Source organism: Nycticebus coucang, chromosome 11 (genome assembly GCF_027406575.1).
Source record: "Nycticebus coucang isolate mNycCou1 chromosome 11, mNycCou1.pri, whole genome shotgun sequence".
NCBI lineage: Eukaryota > Metazoa > Chordata > Mammalia > Primates > Lorisidae > Nycticebus > Nycticebus coucang.
In genome coordinates, this window is record NC_069790.1 from 55,821,850 (window position 1) to 55,846,838 (window position 24,989).

At 40.4% G+C, this 24,989-nt stretch overlaps 1 protein-coding gene across 1 annotated transcript; it reads left to right on the forward strand.

Moving 5' to 3' along the window:
* Positions 1-229: 229 nt before the first annotated feature.
* On the forward strand, positions 230-21,739 carry PON3 (paraoxonase 3). The gene is made up of 9 exons (XM_053553982.1): positions 230-350; positions 1,778-1,848; positions 7,727-7,782; positions 11,440-11,605; positions 13,104-13,230; positions 16,627-16,827; positions 17,812-17,893; positions 18,134-18,262; positions 21,571-21,739. Exons 1-9 carry the CDS (start codon positions 277-279, stop codon positions 21,727-21,729), a joined length of 1,065 nt encoding a protein of 354 aa, XP_053409957.1. The 5' UTR covers positions 230-276; the 3' UTR covers positions 21,730-21,739.
* Positions 21,740-24,989: the final 3,250 nt, after the last annotated feature.

Genomic DNA, 24,989 nt, shown 5'->3' on the forward strand with positions numbered 1-24,989 from the left:
GTAAATTCAGAATTGGAGAAAAGAAATTTTGCGCGTAAAACTTCGCGCGTAAAGTTGGCCTTAGGTCCCTCGCGTAAAGGTTTGCTTGCACCCCGGAGCGTAAAGGGGCCTTGAACTCCGCGGGGCGGCGGCTGGCGCAGCAGCGGGGTCCGGGCCGCACCTGCCGGGAGGCGCCGGGGGCGGGGCCGGGCGCACCAACCGGCGGGCGGGGCCGGAGGCTGCCCTCTGCCCCCGGGAGTGCGCGGCGCCAGCGCTCAGCCCCTGCACCGGCACAGCATGGGGAAGCTAGTGGCGCTGGCCCTGCTGGGGGCCGGCCTGGCCTTGATCGGCGAGAGGTTACTGGCGTTTCGGTGAGTGGTACCTTGACGGGGTCGTCCTCGGTTCTTTTTCCCTCCTCTTCCAAGTTCGGTCAACCGCGGGCTGGTACTGCCTTCCTAGTGGGTAGGATTGAGCAGCTTTGGAACCTCACTCTTCAATGCCAGCCGAAAACTATCCCTTGAGAATTAAACTTATGTGGAAAGTGACCCGACTGCTTGTCTTTCCTAAAACAGTAGGGAGGAAATACCCTTGTTTTCTGACCCCTTTTAGAGGTTATCCTCCACATTCTGTCCATGGGAGGCGCTGGACTTGGAGAAGGGGATCGGGCTACTAGCTATTTACCGCTGACTGAGACGTTGCCCAAGCCCTGTGGAACACGGGGAAGTACTGAGTCATTCGAGATTCGGAGAGCTAGCCAGATAGCAGGACAGGGGGCTGAAACCTGAGGGTGGTAACTGGCATTCTGTCAGCATTTGAACTTCAGAAGTGGAAGATCTAGTGGTGAAAGCCATTCTAGAAATATCTCAGGAAAAAAGATCAGGACTGGGCTAGAAAGAAGAACCGAATGCATTCCTGAGTGGACATAAAGCCTCTCCTTGTCGTTAGTTATCTTCAGGCTGTTTTTATGGCTCTCTCTTGGTAAAAGCCCATCTCCCACAGGCTCCTGTCTAGACACTGTTCTGGTGCCTGGTGACTTTGGGTACTACTTTCTCTAGTTCAGCTTGACAGCTTTACTGTACATTTTCCCCCAGTGTAACCAAGAGAAATAATCATAAAATAATAAAGTTGATCTAATGGATGTTTATTAATAAGCAATCATAAGGTAAGTCTAAGTATAGTCTTCCTAAATACAGTTTATTAAAAATTCACAATCATTCCTGATAACATAGAATATTTCACTGTAAAAATGAGAATATTACTGAAAAATAATTTGGCCAATTGTTTAAATTGTGGTCAGTTTAATGGATTTACATATTTAAAAGGCGAGTCAGCATAAAATGTAAAATAATAAAGTTAAGTAGACTCTGTTGAACTTTTGGAAGGCAATTTGGAAGGAAGGGTTCAAAGGGTAAGACTAGACCAGGATTAAGGGAGAAAGTGTAGTTTTATAATAGGCAATGCTTTCGAAAATTTAATTATGCTCTTTTGTGTATTTAAATTAATAATATTCAGTTACTCATGCTATAAAATAGTGTCTTTTATCTGGGCAGCAAGTGTTTGCTGTGTATGATTATATTTTAGTCTTTCAGCAATAACTGGGTGAGATTAGCTGAAGTAATCGCATCAAGTTACATAATGCCTGCTTATGTAAAGAAACATAAAAGTGCCTAATTACTTATTATATCATTCATAAATTAAGATAAGGAGATAACAATCTGAAGGTGATTAAAGGTCATATTAAGACATAGATTTTGAAGGCTGTGCCTTTACCTTTAGGGTTGGTTTTTATCTTCTACAGAGAAATAATGAATGCTTCTCTAGATATGGAACCAGTGGAGCCTCAGAACTGCCACCTTATTGAGGGACTCGGTACGTATGTCATGGTCATGTTAAAGAATCAGAAGGAAAGAGCACATTTCCTTGGTCGCTTTCCTCCTGCCTGAGCCTTGCCCACACATGTGGTTACCTGTTCTTAGACTCTCCCAGTGAGGCTTCTGTCCTATCCACTTTACCCAAGCCACCCAATCCAAGATCTCCAGGGGTCTCCAAAATGTGTGGGTTTTCTCAGTCCATTTCCTTACTGACATCTCTCCATCATTTAAAGAATGTTATTGACTACTCTTTGGCTATTCCCTTGCTAAATTCTCCTTTTTTCCCTTCTAAGATACTTCACTTTCCTCCCTGTCTTCTGTTACCTGCCTTAATTGTTTTATCCAATTCTTCCTGACACTGCTGCTAGAAAAAAAAAATTCAGGCTAGATTTTGTCCCTTGTTTGGAGAACGTGTTCTTTCACTTTCTCACCTTTGCTTATGAAATTTTCTGCACTGATCCTTCCATCTCTGCTTGCTGAAATCAGCTGCAAATTCATCTCCTTCCTCTGCACTCTCACAGCGCTCTGAAACTCTGATTCGTTTATGACACCCACCACATGCCTTATTTCATAGCTAGCAGTGTTCTGTCTTTCGCTATCAGATTATAAACTCCCTAGGCTCAAGGAATGTGACAGGATAGTTTATTTTGTGATAGAAATTTATTTTTTATTTTTCTTGCTATATTAAAAAAAAAAGAAACAGAAAAAGAGTACCTGTGATTTTGGTTTTCTCCTCTTTTTATAACTCTCAACTTCTTTAAAAAATAAAAATAAAAAAGTAACCTGAACCTTATGCTCCATAATCTTTGAGGTGGCTTGTGCCGACAGCTGGAAAGCACAAGGAGCTGAAGAAAGCCCCCTTCCTGACTTTTGTTTTGAAAAACCTGAGCTCCTTCAAGAAATTCTAATGGAGAAGGGATAAGAAAATGTGGATTTCGTTGACTAACAGGGGCCCTGGCCCCACCACCTGACAGCATTTTGGGGAGAAACAAGACCTCAGAAGAAATAGCTACAAGATATCTTCAAGGATAAGACCTGTGTCCATGTCCGTGCATGGCATAGAACAAGGATAGGATAGCCGTGGCCATAATCCAGTGGCGAATGAAAATCAGGTGGCCTTGCCAAAACATTTAATCCTCCCCCATAGAATCATTGCCCACCCCTAACAGAGAGACCCAGTAATGACTCAGATTGAATTTCCCATCAACTAAGTGCAGGGGCAGTCAGGGTCAGATTTAATCTGATTTGAAAAACAAGAAAATATGACATTCACTCACTTGTTTACTATCGTGTGACATAATATTCATACTTGCTACACATATATCTATATCTCTCAAAAGATATGAGCCTGCCAAGTAATTCAGAGGGATAATGGATAAAGTCTAGTCTGACTGTCAAATTGTATGATGCGACTGGATTTGAGAAGCTAAAACTAGAGTTAATATTGTAAGTCATGGGTTGTTATTCTGGTCATCCAAATATTTTGGATAGAATGACTTCAATAGTGAGAAGTTGGTAGGGAACACAGAAAAAAAAATGTCATGTTACTTCTCATGTTGGCATATTAACATTTTATGTTTGAAGAACTTAACAAGTTGGAATGATTATAGGTCACTAGTTAGTAGGGCAATACTGATATATATCTAAAAATAAAAAGCGGCCTTATTAAAGGCCCAGTATCGGTGAGCATGCTGTTGACTCCTCTGCTAACGTCAACATGATTTCCCATAAAGGGGGTGGTGCTGACATTGTGCTTTGCAGATTAAGAAACTGACACAATGAAGAACTAAGTTACTTGTCCAATGGTCCAGGCCTAGAGGAGATGGGCTTAGATTATGAAGCACAGTGTTTTTTTGTTTTTCTTAATGCCTTTGTAGTCTCCTGTTGAGTAACACCCCTTTTCTTATCTAATGAAGACACATTTTTATTGTGAAAGCTCCAGGAAAGAATTACGGCAGCCTCAGAAAATCTGAGATTCAAGCAGATTAAATATTACTAAATACAGTCTGATCAAAAGAAGTAGTTATCTAATTAGTTATCAGATAACTAATGAGACAATACTTATAAGACCCAACTAGTCAATGAGTGGAAGGCTTTATGAAGCTATGGAAAACTACTATAGGATTTTAGGTAGGATGTAGTGGGCTATAACAGAGCTGGAGAAAAATGATTATTTGTATTTTTTTCAAAATCCAGAGTTTTTAGGTTAATTTTATTGGTAGAAGAAACTGTTTTGTTTGTTTTTCTTACCCAATATTCTTTCTGAGAAAAAAATGTTGAAATGTAAAATATGTCCTCTGTAAAATATATCCCTCTGTAAATCGTATCTCATAGACCTGTTTATATCAAGCAATCTTTTATCCAAGGTTTTGAGGTTCAAGGATTGTTTTAACCAAGAATTTATCTGGCTATCTTTGGAATTTAATCAAAACTGCACTTGAAATGTGAATAGCCTTAGTGGGGTTTTTCACTAGGCAGGATTATCAAGTAGGCAGCCTGGATATTAGATCGCTTCCTAGCTTCCCTTCTCCCTTCTGTAGCGTCTTATGACTCCAAGATTTGCTTTTACCCCATAGTAGGTTCCATTTGTTTTTCTTGGCTGGTTGTCAGGAACTTCTGTCCGAGATGTGAAGTGATAATGATGAAATTCACTGATAGAAATATTTCAGTGTCATCCTTTCTCAGACTGCCTGTAGGGGATGATTGGAGACATAAGTAACGGATTGAAGAAATGAAGTTATGCCAAGTAGCAGTAGGCCTGGCAGCTTTAAAGCAGTGGGAACCTATTCATAAGACGGATGTTAGACTCAGCGGTGTGTTTTTAATGATAGTTGTGCACAAGCTAATGAGTGCCTGGGAAAGACTCCGAGGGGGGGTGTCCCAAGGCTCTTGCTCCCATAGGTGCCACTGTTGCTGAGGTGCACTATGCCCATGATGCAGGTGTCGGGGAGGCAGGGGCGGGAGGGCTGGAATATTGTGCAGTCTTGTGTAGTGATTCTTTTCCATCTCCGAATGCAAAGAGAGGTTTCCCGCTCTCTGGATGGAGCAAGTTAATAAAAGCAGGCACAACATCTCTGTAAAATGCCCCGTCTGTTGTAGGTGAGTTATTGAGATGGGTTTATGCTGTCATAACAGATACATAAAATGCTATTTGAAAGAGAGAAGGAGCCAAACCAGAGAGCACACAACTTAGGATATCATGGACTCAGAGGTCAGCCTTACTCCATCAATAATTTCACCTCAAAACAAGACAAAGTCCAAAAACTTAAAGTGTTTATTTATGGAAGCAATAAGCTTTATTAAGAACTTCTATAGTGAAAAAGCAGGTATTATGTTGGGTGCATGGAGATAACACTGAATATAACCCAGTCCTTGTTCTCAAGAAGCTTATGTCTAGTAGGAAATGAACAGATGAGCAATGTGAAAAATGTCCTGGTGGAAGTATTGACAGGTGACCATACCGTACATAAAATAGATGCTGAAAGCAGTTTGGATAGGCTGGGGAGACCCCTGAGCTTATTCCAAGAACCTATGACGTTGGCCAACTAGAGGTCATATGAAGCATGGGTGAGAAAAGTCTGAGTGTACCCAGAAAGGGTGCAAGTGCACGGGCATTCAGGTGAGTGAGTCTGGCACAATTCACTAACAACACAGTAGCAAGTGCCACAGCCCAGCTGGGATGGAGAGTGGAGGGTGGGAGCTGAAACCCAGGCCAAAGGGCCTTGCGTTAATACTACCATCCTGAGTGGGCCTCTGCAAGGTTTTAATTAAGGGGAAAGGGAGGCATTAAAGATACCCTGCAGGTTTCTGCTGTGGATATTTGGGGAATAGAAGCACCATCCATAGAAATAGGAATATGGAAAATGGAGTGAATTCAAGGGAGAAATGTCTAGGTTCATTTGGGACCTGCTGAATGTAAGAAATGAAAAAAAACAAGTCAAATGCCCAATGTACAGGTGAATAGAAAGATCTGGAACTGGGGAGAAAGATTTGGGCTTGATTTAGAGCTTGTAGAGTCAAGAGCAAGCAGATGGAAGATGAAGCCATCTGTCATGATCCACAGGGGCCTAGGGTGGGTCATGCCTGTGGGATGGATGCTCTGCCCTAAGAGCCAAGGACAGACAGAGCCTGGAGTTGTCACACTTAGGAGAGAGGCGGAAAGGAGATGCAATAAAAGGGGACCAAGGGTTTAGAGAGGCAGGAGAAACAGCAGAATATAACCAACCTGTTACATTCTTGTTACAAAAACCAACGTGTTTTTAAAAATTGTTTTATTCAGTTTGTTGAATTCTTTCAATTTCCCTGTCACTTGGGTAGAAATAGCCATCAAGGTACCATATATGTAAATCTTGATCTACTAGAATACTTGGGAAATGAGAAGTTCTGGTTAATTTAATTTTTCCATTACTAGTTGAGGATTAGTTTCAATTGTCAATGCAGCAAAGAAAATGAACTCTTTCACTCTCCCCTAGTTTTCAGTGCCTGTTGCTCACCACACACACTATTCTTCAAATTTGCATTTTCTTTGTTCCACTTTTTCAGACTCCACTTGATTCTTCCCCAGTTGCCTTTTGACACCCTCGTAACTCACTGCCCCAGCTAACCATTTCTCCACATGTTCCAAATGCTATGACTGCGTGATAAACCACCCCCAAACTTAGTGACTTAAAACAACAATTATTTTGCTGTTTTAAGTCACTAAGCAAATATTGGAAAAAGAGGCTGTCAATTTCCAATATTGACATGGCAGAGTGGAGACAGTTCACCCTGCTCCCTGTACATCAGTGAGGGCAACTCAAAGGCCAGGAACTAAAACCATCTGCGGCTCCTCCAGTGTCTCTCTCCACTTGCGTGGTCTCTCTGTAGCTTTGCAATAGCCAGACGACTTACATTTTGGTTCAGAGCTTCCAAGGTATATGCCTTGAGAGAGAGAGAGAGAGAGAGATACAGATAGAGATAGGACTAGAGATAGAGACAGGTAGAGATAGAGATAGATAGAGACAGAGAAAGGTGAGCGGCAGAGAGAGCGCAAGTGAGCACGTGCTAGTGGCCACTGTGGCTATGACTTGATCTTGACTGCTGTGTGTCATTACACTCATCTCATTCTATTTGTCAAGGCAGTTACAAAGTTCAACCCAGGTTCAAGGGGAGAGACTATAGACCTTACCTCTGGATGAGAGTCCATAAACATCAACTTTTAAGAACATGTGACTCTCTCTCTTATATGTAGCTTTCTCTTGCCATGACAGCCTCTTTTTCATCCTGTTCTTCTCCAAAACTTACTTATTATAAGTCTATTTTCATAGAAAAATGCTCAAACCACCTCTCAGTGAGAAAGCTTTCTAAACTCACATTCATGTATACTCAAGAGTTCATCCTAAAACCTATCGTTTTCATAACAGAGAACAATTACTCACTAATTTACCAATACCATTGTATAATGATAGATTTTTTTAGGCCTCAGCAACAAACTGGAAGAGAAAGAACGCTTGGCAGAGAGGCCTGTTAGAGCCCTTCACAATGACAACTTTCCAAATGCCTTCACCCCGTCCATAGACCCTTGTGCGAGGGATCCAGCTGAATCTCTCAGGACATGCCCTGGAAATTGTTACTTAAAGAATAAATCTACATCATGAGTTTATTTTCTAGTAATTTGCCTTTTATTCTGAAAATGGAGTTCTAAAAAAAGAATGTAGCATTCGAGGAGCTTATAGAGTACCATGCCCGTGGGATTCCTGAGAGTTAATATAGTTTCCCAAGTAAATGGTTGAAAAACTCAATGTAGTTTCCCAAAGAAGTTCAAGGTTTGGACGGTGAGATTTATTTTTTCTAAGCCTTCGTAAATGCATTTTTCTGATTCTACACTTCTTTTGCAGAATATGGCTCTGAAGATATTGATATACTTCCTAGTGGGCTGGCTTTTATCTCCAGTGTGAGTATTGTCCATGCTGCTCTGATGCTCACGTCAATAACCATATAGACAGTGCATTAATGGTGTTGGTTAGAGCTGCCAAATGGATCCCTTGCCTCTATCCCACTTCTGGGTAAACCAGTTAACAAACGAAGCCAAAAAGGATTCTGAAGGGCTAATTAAAACACCACAGGAATGCCCAGCTTTGACTGCAACATGGTGGGGGAGCTCCCTGTGGGCAGTTGCACACTCAGTAGGGTCCCAATAAGTGTGGATTGATTTCCGTTCAATCCCCAGGCCAGTCTCCGGATCAGTCCTATTGCTGTCCATCCCCATTATTGCTCTATTTGACTGAGCCTCTGCTTCTGGTAGTCATCTGCTCACTAACTCACATTCCTCTCACCATGCCTGCCTGGGTTTGGACCTCCGTAAATGTCTGTGGATCGAACGTTAGCCATGTCACTTGATTTAGAGCCCTGGGCACTGTTCATCTTGGCTTCCCGCCATGCCTTCCAAGTCTTTCAAAGGGAAGTAGAGAAAAACCCCCTTTTTATTCCCTATGCCAGGTTTGGGATAATATGGAGCAGCACCAAAGACAAATGTCGATAAACAAAAAATGTACATTTATGAGAAGTTGAAAGTTGTGTTGTATGTGTTAAATCGGTGTACTTTGAGACAGAGATTAAGATTTTGAAAAAGTAGATTTATCACATTTCCAGTGTGAACCCTGCTGGAATTGCATGTCTAATTTCCCACTTTTTGCCAATAAAATACCACCTAAGTTCGTGAATTTTAAATCTATAAACAGTTTTGGCCAAAAAGAATAGGGGCACATATAATCACCAGGGCCTGAATTCATGAATTCTTAAGTATGTGCAGTAGAGTAGAGTGAGGTTCTCATCTGGACTTTGAAGTGCTCTTAATGCTGGGCCTGGTTGCTGCTGTGTGGGAGAGGAATTTTATTTCTTTATTTTTCCTCCAAAATCAAGGATAAAACAAAATGGTCTAGAAAAGCTGTTTCTTTGTTAACCTAAATTTTCTATTGTCAGTTTAGATTCTCAATGTTATGCCAAATAGACACTTGACAATTATTATTCTATATCCAAGAGATTTCTTTGCTGTTATGAAATAGTATTTGTCCTTCCTACCTTATGCTTTTTTTTTTGTTATCCCTGGAACTAAAAGTTCTGAATGATTGCTATACAGAAAGTAGATATTTTTATCACAAATAATTTTATGAGAAAAGCTAGCATGAAGTTCTAAATAATAGATCTCTTTGTAAACGAACAAACAACTCATAGGCTAAGGATTATGTACTTTGCTTCTTGCTAATCTTTCTGCACTATAATAAATTCAAGACCTTGTTCCTTTTGGTTTCTCCTATCACCTTTTCTTGCTATCCTAGAAGATGTTTGGAAACTGATGATTTAGAGAGTAATTCAGTGCAATGAATATTTCTAGTGTATTTTAAGGTGCAAACCAGGATGTCGTCTTCCTTGCCTTGGGGCTTGGTATGCTCCTCTGTGCTGCAAAGATTATTCCTTCCTTTCACTTTGCCAACTAGCTCTATTTCTCTGTGAGGCCTCATTGTGGTAGCACTATTTTTCCTTGGGAGAGTCTTCCCTAGCTATCTCTTGTGGGGTGGAAGCTTAGATTATAGACCATACCATACTGATGCAATTGCTTGTTGCCAGACTTCAAGATCCTTGAAACCAGGACTTTGAAGTGTGCGTCGCCATGTGCAGCACCTAACATCCTACCTGGCAAGTGCAGGTGCTTTAATCCACCTGCTGGTGGATAAGGCCAGTCGAAAAGTTCAATGACTGTCCATATATGCCCGTCATCTGTAGGGAGAAATAGGATGATTGAACCTCCAGGTGGTTTTCACCATTTTCACTGGTGAACAGTATCAAAAGAATTGCTTGCAATCACTAGCACACAGTATGTTTGCTGCCACAGATTTTTACCTAACTGGCTTGAACAGAAAAGTAGGTGAGTGTGAGGTCATTTAGCAGAAATGTTTCATTCATTATGACACTACATCTAGGTCATGTTCGTTTGCAGTACCTCATCCTTGCCTGTCTATCAGATTATTTCCATTTCTTGATCACCTGATCTTTCTGGTAGCTAACAGTGTCCGCACACACGTCCACACTACCAAAGTACTTGCCATAGTGTTCTGCATTAAGCGGTCTTCCTGAGCAATGTTCTCTCTTTCAGACCTTTTGTTGTGATGTAGCAGAAAGAGGCTGTACATAATGATCTGATTGATTCAGCGAATTGCTTCTCTAGGCCTTTAGGTGTAGGATTAGATGTTCTGATATACATATATTTTCCCAGAGCCATTATTCTCTGAGCCATGGAGTATGGTGACAAGTTATTTACAGGAGAAAGGGTAGGCTTCCTTAGAAGAGGGTCTGCTCATTGATGATGATAGAATGGAAGTCTAAAAGCAGAAGTTTGTGTGTAGGGGCATGCGGATCCCTCCTCCAGGAGTGCTCACTTAAGCAGAATGGCAATGGACACAGCACCTCCTCTGACAGGCTTCAGTCGTGCCAGGGCTGACTGGGGGAAACTGAGCTTTCACACAGACTACACTGGGCCATTAGATTTGGGCATTGAAGGACTGTTCTAGGAATAGCTGGAAGGTGTAGGTAGAGTTGTTTAGAAAAGATTGACTATCCCAAGGAGGCAGGCAGTGCAAGGGCCAAGAAGAGTATTATTATAAGTGCATACTTGTGTGTGTAGGTGTATGCGCGTGCAAGGAGAGGGTGAGGGAGAGGGACAGAAAGAGAAGGTAGGCTAGGAAGGAGAAAATTTAAATGGCTATAAATGGAGATTAGGGTAAAGAAGAAGATCTAAAGTTATTGACATTGGAGTATGGATGACAGACACGGGGAGAAAGTGAACTGTTTGGGACTCGTATGGAATAAACGAACCACAAGGTTTGACACTATAAACTTGGATACGGCAGAAGCTCAATACATTCAGTGTGTCTATTATTGACTGAATACCAGGTCCTACTGGTAGAAAGGGACACTGTCCAAGTTACTGGAATAAACTTCTTGCAACATTTAAGGAGTAGCTTTTATGTCAGACTATTCAAACATGTCCATAGAAACTAAATAGGTCAAAACCAGTCAACCTTATAAATCTGGTACCCCTATGTTAATTCTTTATTGATTCGACTATTTGCTACTATCTAATCTAATCAATGTAGGGATGGTAGCAATAAAATTAAACCACACATCCCTTTTATCTGCTTTGAGTAAATTTACTTACAGAATATCAGGACTGGAAAGAATCTCACAGTCATATATTTTAACTTCTTCACTTTGTAAGTTAGAAACGTGAGTTCAGGCAGGCCAAGGGATTTACACAAAGTGACATGGCCTAATTCCTTCCATTACATTTTTTTTGCTTAACTCCTTCTCTCTCAATTAAAAGTTCTTTCGTATCTTTAATATGTTTCTTCCCATACTCCTGACCAATGCTTACATGACATTGGTAACCTCACAGATCAGATAATGGCAACAGCTGACAGAATGAAAAATCCCAGAAAATTAAGTGAAATTTAGAACTTTGAACATTTTTATTTGGCATTGAGATTTTAGCTTCTGTATGAAAATGTTGTTTTGATATGCATATGTGTGCATCATTATTCTCTATTTTTTTAAGGGATTGAAATACCCAGGCATTCCAAACTTTGCACCAGATGAGCCAGGAAAAATCTTCTTGATGGATCTGAATGAGCAAAACCCAAAAGCACAAGCACTGAAAATCAGTGATGGATTTGATAAAGAATCCTTTAATCCACATGGGATCAGTGTTTTCATTGGCAAAGGTAAAACCTGACTGCTTAAGGATAAGGGGGAAAAGAAGGAAATAGAAACCATTCATCCTCAACTACTCAACATTTATGTTAAAGGAAGGGAGAAGATGCTTTTCTACCATAAAGAAGTGTATGTGTGGCATAGTAAATGTGTATAAAAGCATTACAAATGTTGCATCAAAGAAGAAAGACTAGTAACTTTGTCCCTCTGTGGTCTACATCTTTTCCTCCTATCTACTTTTCTTCTTCTTTGCCTGTCAAAACTTGTTTGAATACTGTTCTCAGAATTCAGATGTGTAAACTGAGGGCCCTTTGAAAAGAACTGTGTGACATTAGAAAACATAGAAAATTAGATTCATCAAATTTAAAAGTTTTTGTACTTCAAAAGACACCATCAAGAAAGTGAAAAACAACCCAACAAATGAGGAAAATATTTGCAAAAAATATTTGATGAAAGGCTTGTATCCAAAATATATAGAAAATTCTTACCACTGAACAACAAAATAGCAAAAACCCAATTTAAATATAGTCCAAAAAATTTGACCAGACATTTCTCCTAAGAAGGTATACAAATGGCCAATAAGCACATGAAAAGATGTTCTGTTGAACCTCAGTCATTAGGAAAATGCAAAATAAAACCAGAATGAGATATCACTCCATACCTACTAGGATAGCAAAAAATAAATAAATAATAACAAATGATAAGAATGTGGAGATATTGGAATGCTTACACATTACTAGTGGGATTGTGAAATGACACAGCCATTTTGGAAAGCATTTTGGCACTTCCTCAAAATGTTAAACTTAGGGTTACTATATGCTCCAACAATGCTACATATATATTCATGAGACGTGAAAACATATCTACATACAAACTTATATGTTTATAGCAGCATTATTCCTAATACCCCAATGGTGGAAATAACCCAAATACCCATGAACTGATGAATATATAAACCAAATGTGATATATTTATACAGTGAAATATTATTTGGCAAGAAAATAAAATCAAACGCTGGTGCATATTACAACATAGATGAGCTTTGTAAATATTACATTAAGTGAAATAATTCAGGTATTTACACTGCCCTGACATTTTTTGAGCTCGTGTTCCATTATCACACACACACAAAAGGTCTCAGCAAAGTTTAGCTTGCTTGCACCCACTTGCGTTGTGGAAGAGCCATCTGGGAAAACCACCTGCATATTTATGCGTGATTGATTATATCCTGTGGAGCCTGAGGTCAGGCTGAAGACAGCATTGTGCAATGGTTATACTTGGCTCTGCTACTTGGTAGTGGTGAGGTCGAGAATGAATGATTCTCCTTCTGAGCCTCAATTTCCTCAGTAAATTGGGAGGTAAAATAGCTCACCTGTGAGGTGGCCTGTGAAGGTCAAATGTAAGAGGTGTGAAAAGAAAACTATCGGCAGTGACCAAGTTTCAAAGCAGGTGTGGCGTTGGTTGCAGTAGAAGTAAACTTCTTGGAAATTGTGCCTTTTTCCCATTTAGACCATACTGTGTATCTTTATGTTGTGAATCATCCCCACATGAAGTCCACTGTGGAGATATTTAAATTTGAGGAAAAACAACCTTCTCTCATCCACGTGAAAACCATACAACACAAACTTCTCACAAGGTATGGAATTAAAGCGTGACGCACTTCTATTCATTGTGCACCTCTGCTGTATGCCTTGTTTTCTTTGGTTCAGCAGGCTTTCTTAAACTTTTGTTTTGCAGCATTTTTTTATAAAGCTTTCTAAAGATTCCCATGGTGACACTGCCCCGCACCTCACTAGAAATTGCAGTGTTCAGTGTTGAATATCTCTATACTTTCAACTCGTTGAAAGCATTTTAATCTTATAAAGGTGCTCAATTAGATTCTCAGCTCTAATTGCATCCTCTTCACCGCAGCAACTCAATACCTACTATTGGGTTCTCTTTAAACACCTACATACACCCTTTTCTAGTTGTCCTGGTAGGTTGTGTTCTATAAGTCTCACCCACTGGGTGTTATAACCAACCTCCAGATGGGCCATTTCTTTGTTCAATCAGAGCTTTAAAGTAGAATTTTTTTTTTTAAATCCTCCAGGCACTTATAAAAAATTACACTTATTAAGCATTAACTATTTGCCAGGCATGATGCCAAAATACTTAATGTAACTTAATTCTCATAATGGCTTTTGGTAATAGGCATGAGTATACGGAGTCTTAAGAAGTTTGGGGGTTAGGTAACATGTCCAAGTCACACAATTTCTAAGTGGCAGGACCAGGCCATAAACCTAGATCCATGTGAATTCAAAGCTGAGCTCTCACTTGCAGTGAGGAACATCTTTCTTGCAGTGTTTGGTAAAATGAGAAGTTTTTCAGTGGATAGGCTGCTTGTTCAAGGGTTGTGGCAAACAGTGAAGAATTTGCTACAACTCTACACAAAAAAGACTGGTTCTAAAACAGTAGACAAGTTATGAGAGAAATGAATAGGAAAAGAAAGGAAAGTTCATCTCCTCTCCTTTATTCTTTGTTAATATCATGTCTGATTTCTCCTAATAGAATGTGGGGGCTCCAAATACAGAGGGCTAAAGAAATAAGAGAAGTTGAAGCTGTAGCCCTCCCACGATGCATTGTGCAGGATTCTGAGGCCCTAGTGGAGGACATATACTGTGAGGATCAAATGCATTAGCTTATGACCTCACAGGAATAGTTTCCCAGAAAGTACAGATGCAGGGAGAAGCCAGAATGTGACCACTTTATTAGTACCATCCCAGGAACCAGAAGTGGAGACCAGGGTCAAATAATGTCCCTTCAAAAAGATATGCTGAAATCCCAACCTCCAATTCTTCAGACTGTGGTGTGATTTGGAAATAGAGTCATTGCAGATGTAATTAGTTAAGATGAAGTCATATTGGAAGAGGGTGCACCCTTAATCCAAAATCACCAATGTCATTAGAAGACAGAGACACAGTAAATACGCAGTGTGAAGATGGATGCTGATATGGGAGTGATGTGTCTACAAGCCAAGGAATGCCTAGGGCTGCCGGAAGCTGAAGAGCCACGGGAAGATCCACAGAATCTTCAGAGGAACATGGCCCTACCAGCAACTTGATTTTACACTCCAGCCTCCAGCACTATGAGGCAACACATTTCTGTTGTTTTAAGCCACACAGTTTGTGATATCTTGTTATGGCAGCCTAGGAAACTCAGGAAAGGGGAAAAACCAGAGCAAATGCCTCATTAAGCCACCACTGTGAAGTGCAACTGACTGCTTGAAATCATGAGATTATCTTCTAGTAAGCATCCTAAGCCTCATTTCAAGTCGATCTGGCCAAGATAAGAAAGGGAGAAAAGTTTATCTACTAGCTCTCTCTCATCAATCAGTCAAAGATTTGCTTTAAGAGACCTTAACAACCCTGCATTCTTGGCTGTACCTGTGCAAGTCAAACCTGGTGGTACCCTGTGCCTTGACATCAACATGAAAGTCTGGAAGTGAGAGGCAAGAGGCCCACTGCAGGTGTGAGGTAAGGCCCTGCTGGGCTGTATCTGTGGAAAGTGTGTCAGACCTCAGCTGAACTGGTTTCAACCAGTGATGGCAGCTGGAACAAGGTAGGTGAGGCTGTAAGGATCTAAAGCAGAGCTCCAGAGAATCCCTGATTCACCCACGAATCACTTGCAGGGGGCATAACACAGTGCCAAGGAAGCCAATTATGAGGAAACTTAATTTATGGTATCAGGCAATGCTTTTCTAAGCAGAGACATAGCAGTTCAGTAGCTCATATGTATAATGACCTTGGGAAAATCATTATGTGACAAAACCTTCAAGTATTTCTTCATTCATCCAAATTTTCCTTTACTGAAATTTAATCTAAGAATGTTAAATCCTTTTTTACATTTTTTCAAGTCACTTCTTTTTTTTTTTTTTCTTCAAAAATGGAAAAGCCTGGCTGGACACGGTGTCTCATGCCTGTAATCCTAGCGCTCTGGGATACTAAGGTGGGTTCATCACTCGAGCTCAGGAGTTCAAGATCAAGAGCAAGAGCTCGACTACTCCCTACCCCGTCTTTACTAAAAACAAAAAACTAGCCGGGCATTATGGTGGGTGCCTGTAGCACCAGCTACTTGGGAGGCTGAAATAAGAGGTTGCTCATAGATTGCTATGAGCTATGACACCATGGCACTCTACCCAGAAAGACAGAGTGAGACTCTGTCTCAAAAAAAAAACACAATGAAAAACTTTTATTTTCTTATTGGTTATAAGAGTAACTCTCACTCTCCATTTAAAATTTTTAATGGTGTTGAAGAACACAAGAAAGAGTATCACCCATAATCCCATCTCCTCAGAGAAAATACAAAGATCAGGATGGACTGGGTTATGACACAATAGCAGGAAAGAAAATCCCTAACATCTTAGTGGCTCAAACTTCACAGTTTCGTGTGGTTTGGTTTGGTTTTCTCCCTCTTGCTACACACATTTTATTGCAGGTGATTCAGAGACTCGGTTTCACATTACCCTTATTCATAACCCTTGGAGGACCACAGTCTGTACCATCAGAAAAGTCGCTTGTTACCATGGAAATGTGAAGGAAACACAGTTGATCAAGCACTGAGTCCTAAAGTCTCCTATCCAGAAGCCACGCACCTTGCATCATGTCCCTGGCCAAGCAAGTCACCTGGCTGTGCCTGACTTCAAGGGGATGGGAAAGTCTGATTCCTCATAAAGGAACATCATAGCTATCAGCAAATTACACTATAACCCGCAGAGAGCCATTATCAACAAGTCAACAGATTTTGCAGTTTGAGGTTTCTTTGTGTATTAATTTCTTTTTATTGACTTCTATGGAAGAGAAGAGCAACAAAATAGCAAATGGCTAAAGAAAACCCACCAAGGCAATGCAAAATCATGACTTTCTTTAACTCACACTAGTTCACGTATACTTCGTCAAATTGATGCATGTACTTGTCTATAGATTGGTGTAGAGATTGGTGATTTTGAAAACAATCAAGATATTTAAATACCCTCTCTCTCTCTTTTTCACTTCAGTGTGAATGACATTGTGGTTCTCGGACTGGAACAATTCTATGCCACCAGAGATCATTATTCTACCAACTTCTTCTTGTCACTTCTTGAGATGCTTTTTCAGCTTCGCTGGACTCATGTTCTCTTCTACAGCCCAAGAGAAGTCAAAGTGGTGGCTGAAGGATTTATTTCTGCCAATGGGATCACAGTCTCGCTAGACCAGAAGTGAGCTCTTTTATATCTTTGTCACTCCTTTGCTCCTCATGTTTCGGTGGGCTCCTTACCTTAAGAGGTTTCCTTCCCAGGGCTTAAATAGTCAGTGTATGTGTGGAGGATGAAATGTGGCCAGGGTGATCTTAAACCATTGGTTCTCTTGGACTTCGGGTTCCCCACAATAATGTGGACTCAAGGATCCAAACTTGGTCCTTGTTTCACCTTTTTACATGACTCTAGAAACACACTTTCCTAACAAACTGAAAAGGAGGGTAAATGGTGCCATACCTTTGTCCCTGATGAAGCTAGAAAGTATTTAACCACTTGCTCTAAGTTTAGCTACCCAAGGACTCAAAGGTAGGGAGGGAAGTCTACCTTAGATTAGGCACAGGGATGGTCTAAGTTTCAGACTTACTGATTTATGACACCAGACTATCCAATGAGAAAACATTATTTTAAACAGCTGAAGTTTTATGAGAAAACACTCTTCATAAGTGTTTAAAAATGGAAAGTTTTTTAAAAAGAGGAGTCCCTGGAATACTAACATGTAAATCTGACATAATGAGTAGAGATGATTTCTGTGGAAAACAACTGTAAGTGTCCTTCTTCCTTTAAAAAATTGTGATTGCAATTTATGGTCATCTAGTGCTTCTTTTCAAGCACTAATTTTCATAAGTATACATTCTTCTGTCCATCTAAGAGGTCCACTTACCTCTTTTCAATTTAAGGGAAAAAAATTGTGATTCTGAAGCAGTAAGACAAAGCCTATGTAAACAACAATTTCAGTATAGTCATAGCTCATATTCACAACTTGTTTAAAGCACTTCAAGTATATTAAAAAATCCACTCAATTATCTTCTTTTACTGTGGTTTAGAAAAGGGGAGTGCAGTGGTATTTTGAACAAGTGTGACTTTTTGTACCATTTCTCCAAAATAAAAGTAGAATGTTATTTCTCATTGCCACTTGCTGAAATGTAAATGTCATTTACTTCAAAGGTATGTCTACGTGGCTGATGTAGTGGCTAAGAATGTTCACGTAATGGAAAAACATGATAACTGGGATTTAACTCAGCTGAAGGTAAAAGTTCCCTGGCTGGACCACACAGCATGGCCTCTTACTTCAGGCCTCCAGGCTTGACCCAAGAATGTGCTTCCTGAATGAGGGAAATATGTCTATTTGAGAGCAGCATTGATGAGATTGTGCTTGTACTTCAAGCCCCCTAAAAATACCAATTTCAGGTGCCACCAGGAGCTGGTGGGAGGGGGGAGAATAGAGAAAAAAGGGAACAACGTCTTCACTATCCCTCTTTGTTGGAAGGTAATACAGTTCAGCACCCATGTGGATAATTTAACTGTTGATCCTGCCACAGGAGATATTCTAGCAGGATGCCATCCTAACGCCATGAAGCTATTGATGTATAACCCTGAGAATCCTCCAGGGTCAGAAGTAAGTTTCTAGACTTCTTTACTCTCATCCTGGCAAGGCAACCAGGAAGTCATATCTGATGTTGTTGAAATGAACAAACTCCACATAAGAGAAGAGATTTTGGCAGGTATGAAGATATGGTTCATTACCTCTTTCAGGCCACCAGGTGCCAATTTAATATTAATGCTTGACAATATGTCCTATTCCTGCAAGGGCTATACTGGCTGTCAGGAGTAATAGAAAAACATCAGTTTGATTATTGACCCAGACTGGGGTATATTTCCAGTCAGGAGGTAGGCTCTGCTCTTAGGCAAAGAGAGTTATGTATGGAACCATCTCCTTTCACATGACCACAATATAAAGCTCAAATAAAAGGGTTTAAATAACCATCACCTCAAAGCAGAATGAGTTTTTGTCTGCAGGTTTTAACGTGTATGATGGCATTAAAGAATGTCTTACTTTAAAGATGTAGTTTATGTTATTTTAAAATACCTCTTTGAAAACAGTAGGTCAAGCAATTGAATTTTCTACAGCGTTAAAAGCAATAGCATAGGCCAGGCATGATGGCTTACACTTGTTGTTCTAGCACTCTGGAAGACTGAGGCAGGTGGATCCCTTGAGCTCAGGAGTTTGAGATCAGCCTGAGCAAGAATGAGACCCTGTCTCTACTAAAAATGGAAAAATTAGCCAGGCATCGTGGCAGTCACCTATAGTTCCAGCTACATGGGAGGCTGAGGCAGGAAGATTGCTTGAGCCCAAGAATCTCAGGTTGCTGTGAGCTAGGCTGATGCCATAACACTTTAGCCTGGGCAGCAGACTATATCTCAAAATAAATAAATAAATAAATAAGTAAAGACAATAGCATATACTATTTAATTTTCTATGGTATTAATTTAAGAATTAAAAAAACTCTAGTGAAGTTAAATACAGTAAAACCTTTGTAAGTTGAACACCCAAGGGACTATAACAAACTGGTCACCATACAGGGTGGTCAACGTAAGGAACTAGACCTACTATACTGACATGTACATATGGTGCATGTTCAGTCTGTGAAAATTAGGTCAACTTAAGGAAGTAGTCACTGTACAGAGGTGGTCCACTATGGAGGTTCTACTGTATTGCTATAAATTCTTGGCACTCATACTCAGAGATGTATTAGTAACAATTTATTGAGCACCTCTAATATGCCAGACATTTTTCTAATGCTTAGGGTATATCACAAAACATACAGATTTCCTTCCATTGGGGGTGCAGCTGACAATGAACAATAAGCATAAGAAATAAGTAAATTACACAGTAAATTTGTAGATGGCAAATTTGACAGCGAGTATAGCAGAGAAAGGGGATCAGGATTTCTGTAAGTAGGGAAAAGCGCAGGTTCCATTAATAAATCGGGGTAGGCTTCCTTGGAAGGGTACAGTGTAGAGAAAGACTAAAATGTTTGAATCCAGATTTGGGGAGTTGAGAAACTGTAATTTAAATTCTAATGCAGGACTAGCATGGTGGTTCATGCCTGTAATCCCAGAACTTTGGGAGGCCAAGGCAGGAGGACTGCTTGAGGCCAGGAATTCAAGATAAACCTGGACAACATAGTGAGACCTACATATCTACAAAAGTTGAAAAAAAAATTAGACAGTCATGATGGTACACCCTTGTAGTCCCAGATACTAGGAATGCTGAGATAAGAGGATCCCTTCAGTTCAGGAGGTCAATGTTGCAATGAGCTATAATTGGACCTCTGCACTCCAGCCTGAGCTTCAGAACAAGACCCTGTCACACACACACACACACAAAATTCTAACTTCCAATATTGCTATTCTTCAGTTTAAAAATAAGAATTTTCTTTTATTAACACATTAGTCACAGATATTTCTCTTTTTTTGAGATAGTGCCTCACTCTTTTGGGCTAGATAGAGTGCTATGGCATCATAACTTATAGCCATCTTAAACGCTTGGGCTCAAGAGATCCTCCTGCCTCAGCCTCCCAAGTAGCTAGGATGACAGATACCCACCACAATGCCTAGCTAGTTTTTCTATTTGTAGTAGGGACAGGGTCTTGCTCTTGCTCAGGCTGGTCTTGAACTCCTGAGCTCAAGCAATTCACCCACCGCAGCCTCCCAAAGTGCTAGGACGATAAGCGTGAGCCACCATGCCTGGCTTAATCACAGCTTCTTAAAAAAGGATATCTGAAAATATAAAAAGAAACAACAGTCTAACCTGAGTGTAGAACCTGAAGAAATTTTACCCTACACTAGCAACCTCCCCTTGCCTCAGACATGTGTCCCTAGAAGCTCAGTCATAGGCAAAAAGCCTTGTCACTGAGAGAGGATCACTGTCCACTCAAAGAATTCAGTAAGAGAATCAACTGAGTCTTACCTCCACCTTTTGTAGGTATGACTTTCCTACAAAAGCCCAACCACAATGTCTGCTTTAAGAGAATGGAAGTGGAGTCATAGAATGATAAGAAATTTGTTTAGGATCTTTTTACTATCTCTATTTTCAAGTGTAATCATCTGCTTATTTTAGATAAAATGTTTTTCTTTACAATCACGGATACTTTTTTCAGTCTCATGTTTTCTATATGAGAACCAAGCTTGAGTATTTTTGTGTCTCAAACCTGAAATGAAGTAGTAAAATCCCTATATTTAAAAAATCCCTAAATTTAAAAAGAGATGCCAATATAGATTCGTGAATCCTGAATTTCTGATTGTTTTGCTTAAATGTATGTCATAATCTGTTTGAATGAACTGCACTTGGGCTACTTGGAAACCTGAGTGCTTAAATGTTTACTGATTAGCAAAGTTAAGTGCGTTAATCCTGGAGATCAATAACAGAACCAGGCAGGGATGTGCCAGGTGGAATTCCAAAGCGGCATGGGTTCTTGATGCCTCCCAGACACTCTGTGGCTGTGAGGGGCCCAGCTGTGATGACTACTGCTTACCACATTGGCCGACTGGGTGTCTTTTCATCATTTTATCCCATGTTTCCCTTCCCATGTGGTAGGCTCAGTCACAGGCAAAACCCTTGCCACTGAGGGAGGATCACTGTCCATGGGAGAATTCAATAGTCTTTACTCCTTCTGTGGGGGATGCCTGAATGATCAAAATTGTATAAGCCATCTGTTGAGAAAGAACCAACTCACTTTGGTGCAGAGATATCATTAGGACTATAGTACTTTCATAAGAAGAAGGAACATTTATTGAAGCTATATAGATTTTTAGTTTACTGATTTCTGAAAAACAGATTCATCCTGGTATATTTTGGAAGGAAAACGTCACTAGATGGCTGTTTGCTGGTATGGTATCTAATGAGTGATCTTTTCCTGACAGGTGCTTCGCATCCAGAATGTTTTGTCCAAGAAGCCCAGTGTGAGCACAGTGTATGCTAATAACGGCTCCGTGCTTCAGGGCACCTCTGTGGCTGCCACCTACCGTGGGAAAATACTCATAGGCACCGTATTTCACAAGGCTCTATGCTGTGAGCTCTAGACTCCAGATATTCAAAAAAGTCTACGTGTTTAGTAGAAGAAAACAAAAAATGTTGTGATAAAGGATAACCGTGAATAAATAATAAACACCCAAATAAGGCTGTGTGTCTTTTCTTCTTCTTCTTCTTTTTTTTTTTTTGTAGAGACAGAGTTTCACTTTATCGCCCTCGGTAGAGTGCTATGGCGTCACACAGCTCACAGCAACCTCCATCTCCTGGGCTTAGGGGATTCTGTTGCCTCAGCCTCCTGCCCAGCTATTTTTTGTTGCAGTTTAGCCGGGTTCAAACCCACCACCCTGGGTATATGGGGCCAGTGCCCTAACCACTGAGCCACAGGCACCGCCCCCATCCCACTTTTTTTATTTTATTTTTTAGAGACAGAGTCTCACTTTGACAGAGTCTCACTTTATTGCCCTTGGTAGAGTGCTATGGCGTCACAGCTCACAGCAACCTCCAACTCCTGGGCTTAGGCAATTCTCTTGCCTTAGCCTCCCAAGTAGCTGGGACTACAGGAACCCACCACACCGCCTGGCTATGTTGTTGTTATTGTTGTTGTTGTTGTTGTTGCAGTTTGGCCGGGGCTGGGTTTGAACCTGCCACCCCTGGTATATGGGGCCGGCGCCCTACCCACTGAGCCACAGGCACTGCCATGTGTGTCTTTTGTTATGGATAGAAATAAAGTAGTAGACAGAGGTTTCCTAATAGCCCCCAAACTTCAAGTCGGGGTAATGGCAGTCCCACAAGCAGCCAAACTTCTCAACTCTTTGCTAGCACCCTCAATATTCTTTTCTATAATAACATGTGTGGCCTGTGGCCAGTAAGGTCTCTAGCTCACCCAGAGGCCCTGAAAGGCCCTGTGTAGCCAAGTTACCTTCCACGACTGTGATGTTCTGGGTCTTCTAGGTCTGGACCAAGAGAAAAGCTAATGTTTAAATATTTACAATTCCTATGCTCTTCCCCAAGTTGCTCTAGGCATAAACTACTTATCACGTGTCCCAACCTCCAGATTAAAGCAACACTTGGCATCGCTAGACTGCCCAAGCTCTCCTTGAACTTGCATTTTCTCACAGTTCAGCCACATAGGAAAACAGGTGCTGGGAAATCTGACAAAGGCAGGTGTCACTAGCTAACTTACAGCATGGAAGGGCTTATCTGTTCATTTGTAATAGGTTTTTATTTGAACTAATATCTGGATCTGAAATATAGTCAGCCCTTCCTATTTGTGGATTCAACTAACTAAAGATGAAAAATATTAAAAACACAATGGTTGTCTCTATACTGAACATGTACAGACTTTTTCTTGTTGTTATTCCTCAAACAATAGAGTATAACTACTATTTACATAGTGTTTACATTGTATCGGGTATTATAAGTAATTAAATTGTATTTAAACTTAATTATAATTAAATAAGAGATTATTTAAACTATATAGGAGGATTACATAGGTTATGTGTGAATACAACACCAGTTTATGTAGGGGCTTCAGCGCTCGTGGATTTTGGTATCCACTGGGAGTCCTGGAAACAGTTCTGCACAGATACCAACCTAACTTACGTGGCTCTGAACAAGCTTGGGCTCTGACCACTTTCAAATTGCTCTTCTGGTTAATTCAATAAATACTTAATAGCAACCTATAATCTTGGTTCTAAAGAACCTGAAATGAATGGTTCTAGCCTAAAGTCCTTTTTCAAAGACCAACCCAAGCTTAGTTTGATGAGAGTGAATATAAGTGTCCCTTTTATGACCAAAAACCTGGACGAGCTTTAGCAAACCATTAATGGGGATCAGTCCACCCCACTTCCCCTTTTGGAACTTTTATTTTGGAGTAGCTGGTTGTTTTTTCTTTAATTGGGGATGGGAAATTGGGATGCTCTATTTGTGTTCTAAGGAACAGTGTTTAGTTAGATGTAGTTTTGCTGAAAAGTTTTGTCACGGAGTAAAATTCTACTTTTTACCCCCACAAAACCCTATGTGATTTGAACAGTGAGACTTCACAGTTTTCATTATTTCAATGGAAGAAGGGCCTAGTAGAAAGGTAGAGTCAATTATCAGATTTAAGCTACAAAAGCCTGGCATGCAGGGGGACACAGAAAAAAAAGCAGAAACGAAGGACATAGAAATTAAGGGCATACACAGGAAACTCAGTTTCAAAGACTATAATAACCTTTTCTTTTTTCATTCCTTACCCTCACATTCCCTGGATTAGATAAAATTTGCTAGATTAAAGAAGAATAAAGAGAGAGATGAAAAGACTAACAGAACTTAGATACTACCAGTGGGTTCCCAAGAATTAACTTTGCTCTGCCTTCTCTCCAGGGCAAATTTGGAAAATTTGGGTGCTAAAACCCCTCAAGAAATTTGGCAAATCTGATTGCTGGGGAACCCATGTGTTCTTTCTGAGAGAGGACCTGGGAAAGTCACAAAGCTCAGGGGTTCTTCTGTGCCCAGCCTGATGCAAGAACCAAGAAGAAATGCCAATAGGTTTACTGGAAGTGGCATTATAGCGTTACCTGCCCTTGAACCTAGCACAGATGAAAATCCCATGTGTGCTAGAGGGGTACATGGATGATTGGAGAGAAAACTGGTGTACCAAAATAAGTCTTGCTGTCGGACAAAAGAAAACAAGCAGTCACTTGATTAGAATGAAAACCAGAGCTTAAGTGGTGACATCAAAGGCCAAATGTCTCCCAGGTTGGTTGAGTGCTACCAAAGCCTCCAGGAATTTAGACAACACAGTTTTACCAAAAGGCCTGCCGCCTAGACTGTCATACAAACCAATCTCCCTGTGTGTTAGCACTCTCACTGTCTAAGGGATTGTCTCAAGCCTCTTCCCTCACTTGGCTGGAGCAAGAGAGTAGTCTCTCACTATAATGTGGCATTTTGATGACTCATTCTCTTCTCTTCCCTGGTCTTTCTGCTTAATTGTCAGAGATGAAGGTTAATTGTCAGAGATGTTCGGGTGGAGATTGGGGATAGTTGAACTCCTTCGGAGCCTTGAGGCCTTGCTGGCCAGCTAATACCTTCTACCACAATTTCTTTTTTCGTTCTTTCTTCTTTTTTTTAAAGCACAATTCCTTAAACTGACTCAAAAGGAGTTTGGAAATCATTATAATTCTATAACCAATTCAGAAATTGAGTTAGAAAGTTAGTATAAGAAAATCTTCACATTAAAAGAAATGAAAAAGTGGAAAAAATAATGTCCATAAATGTTGAAATGAATAATCAATTATAGTAAATTCATACAATGAAATACTGTATAGCA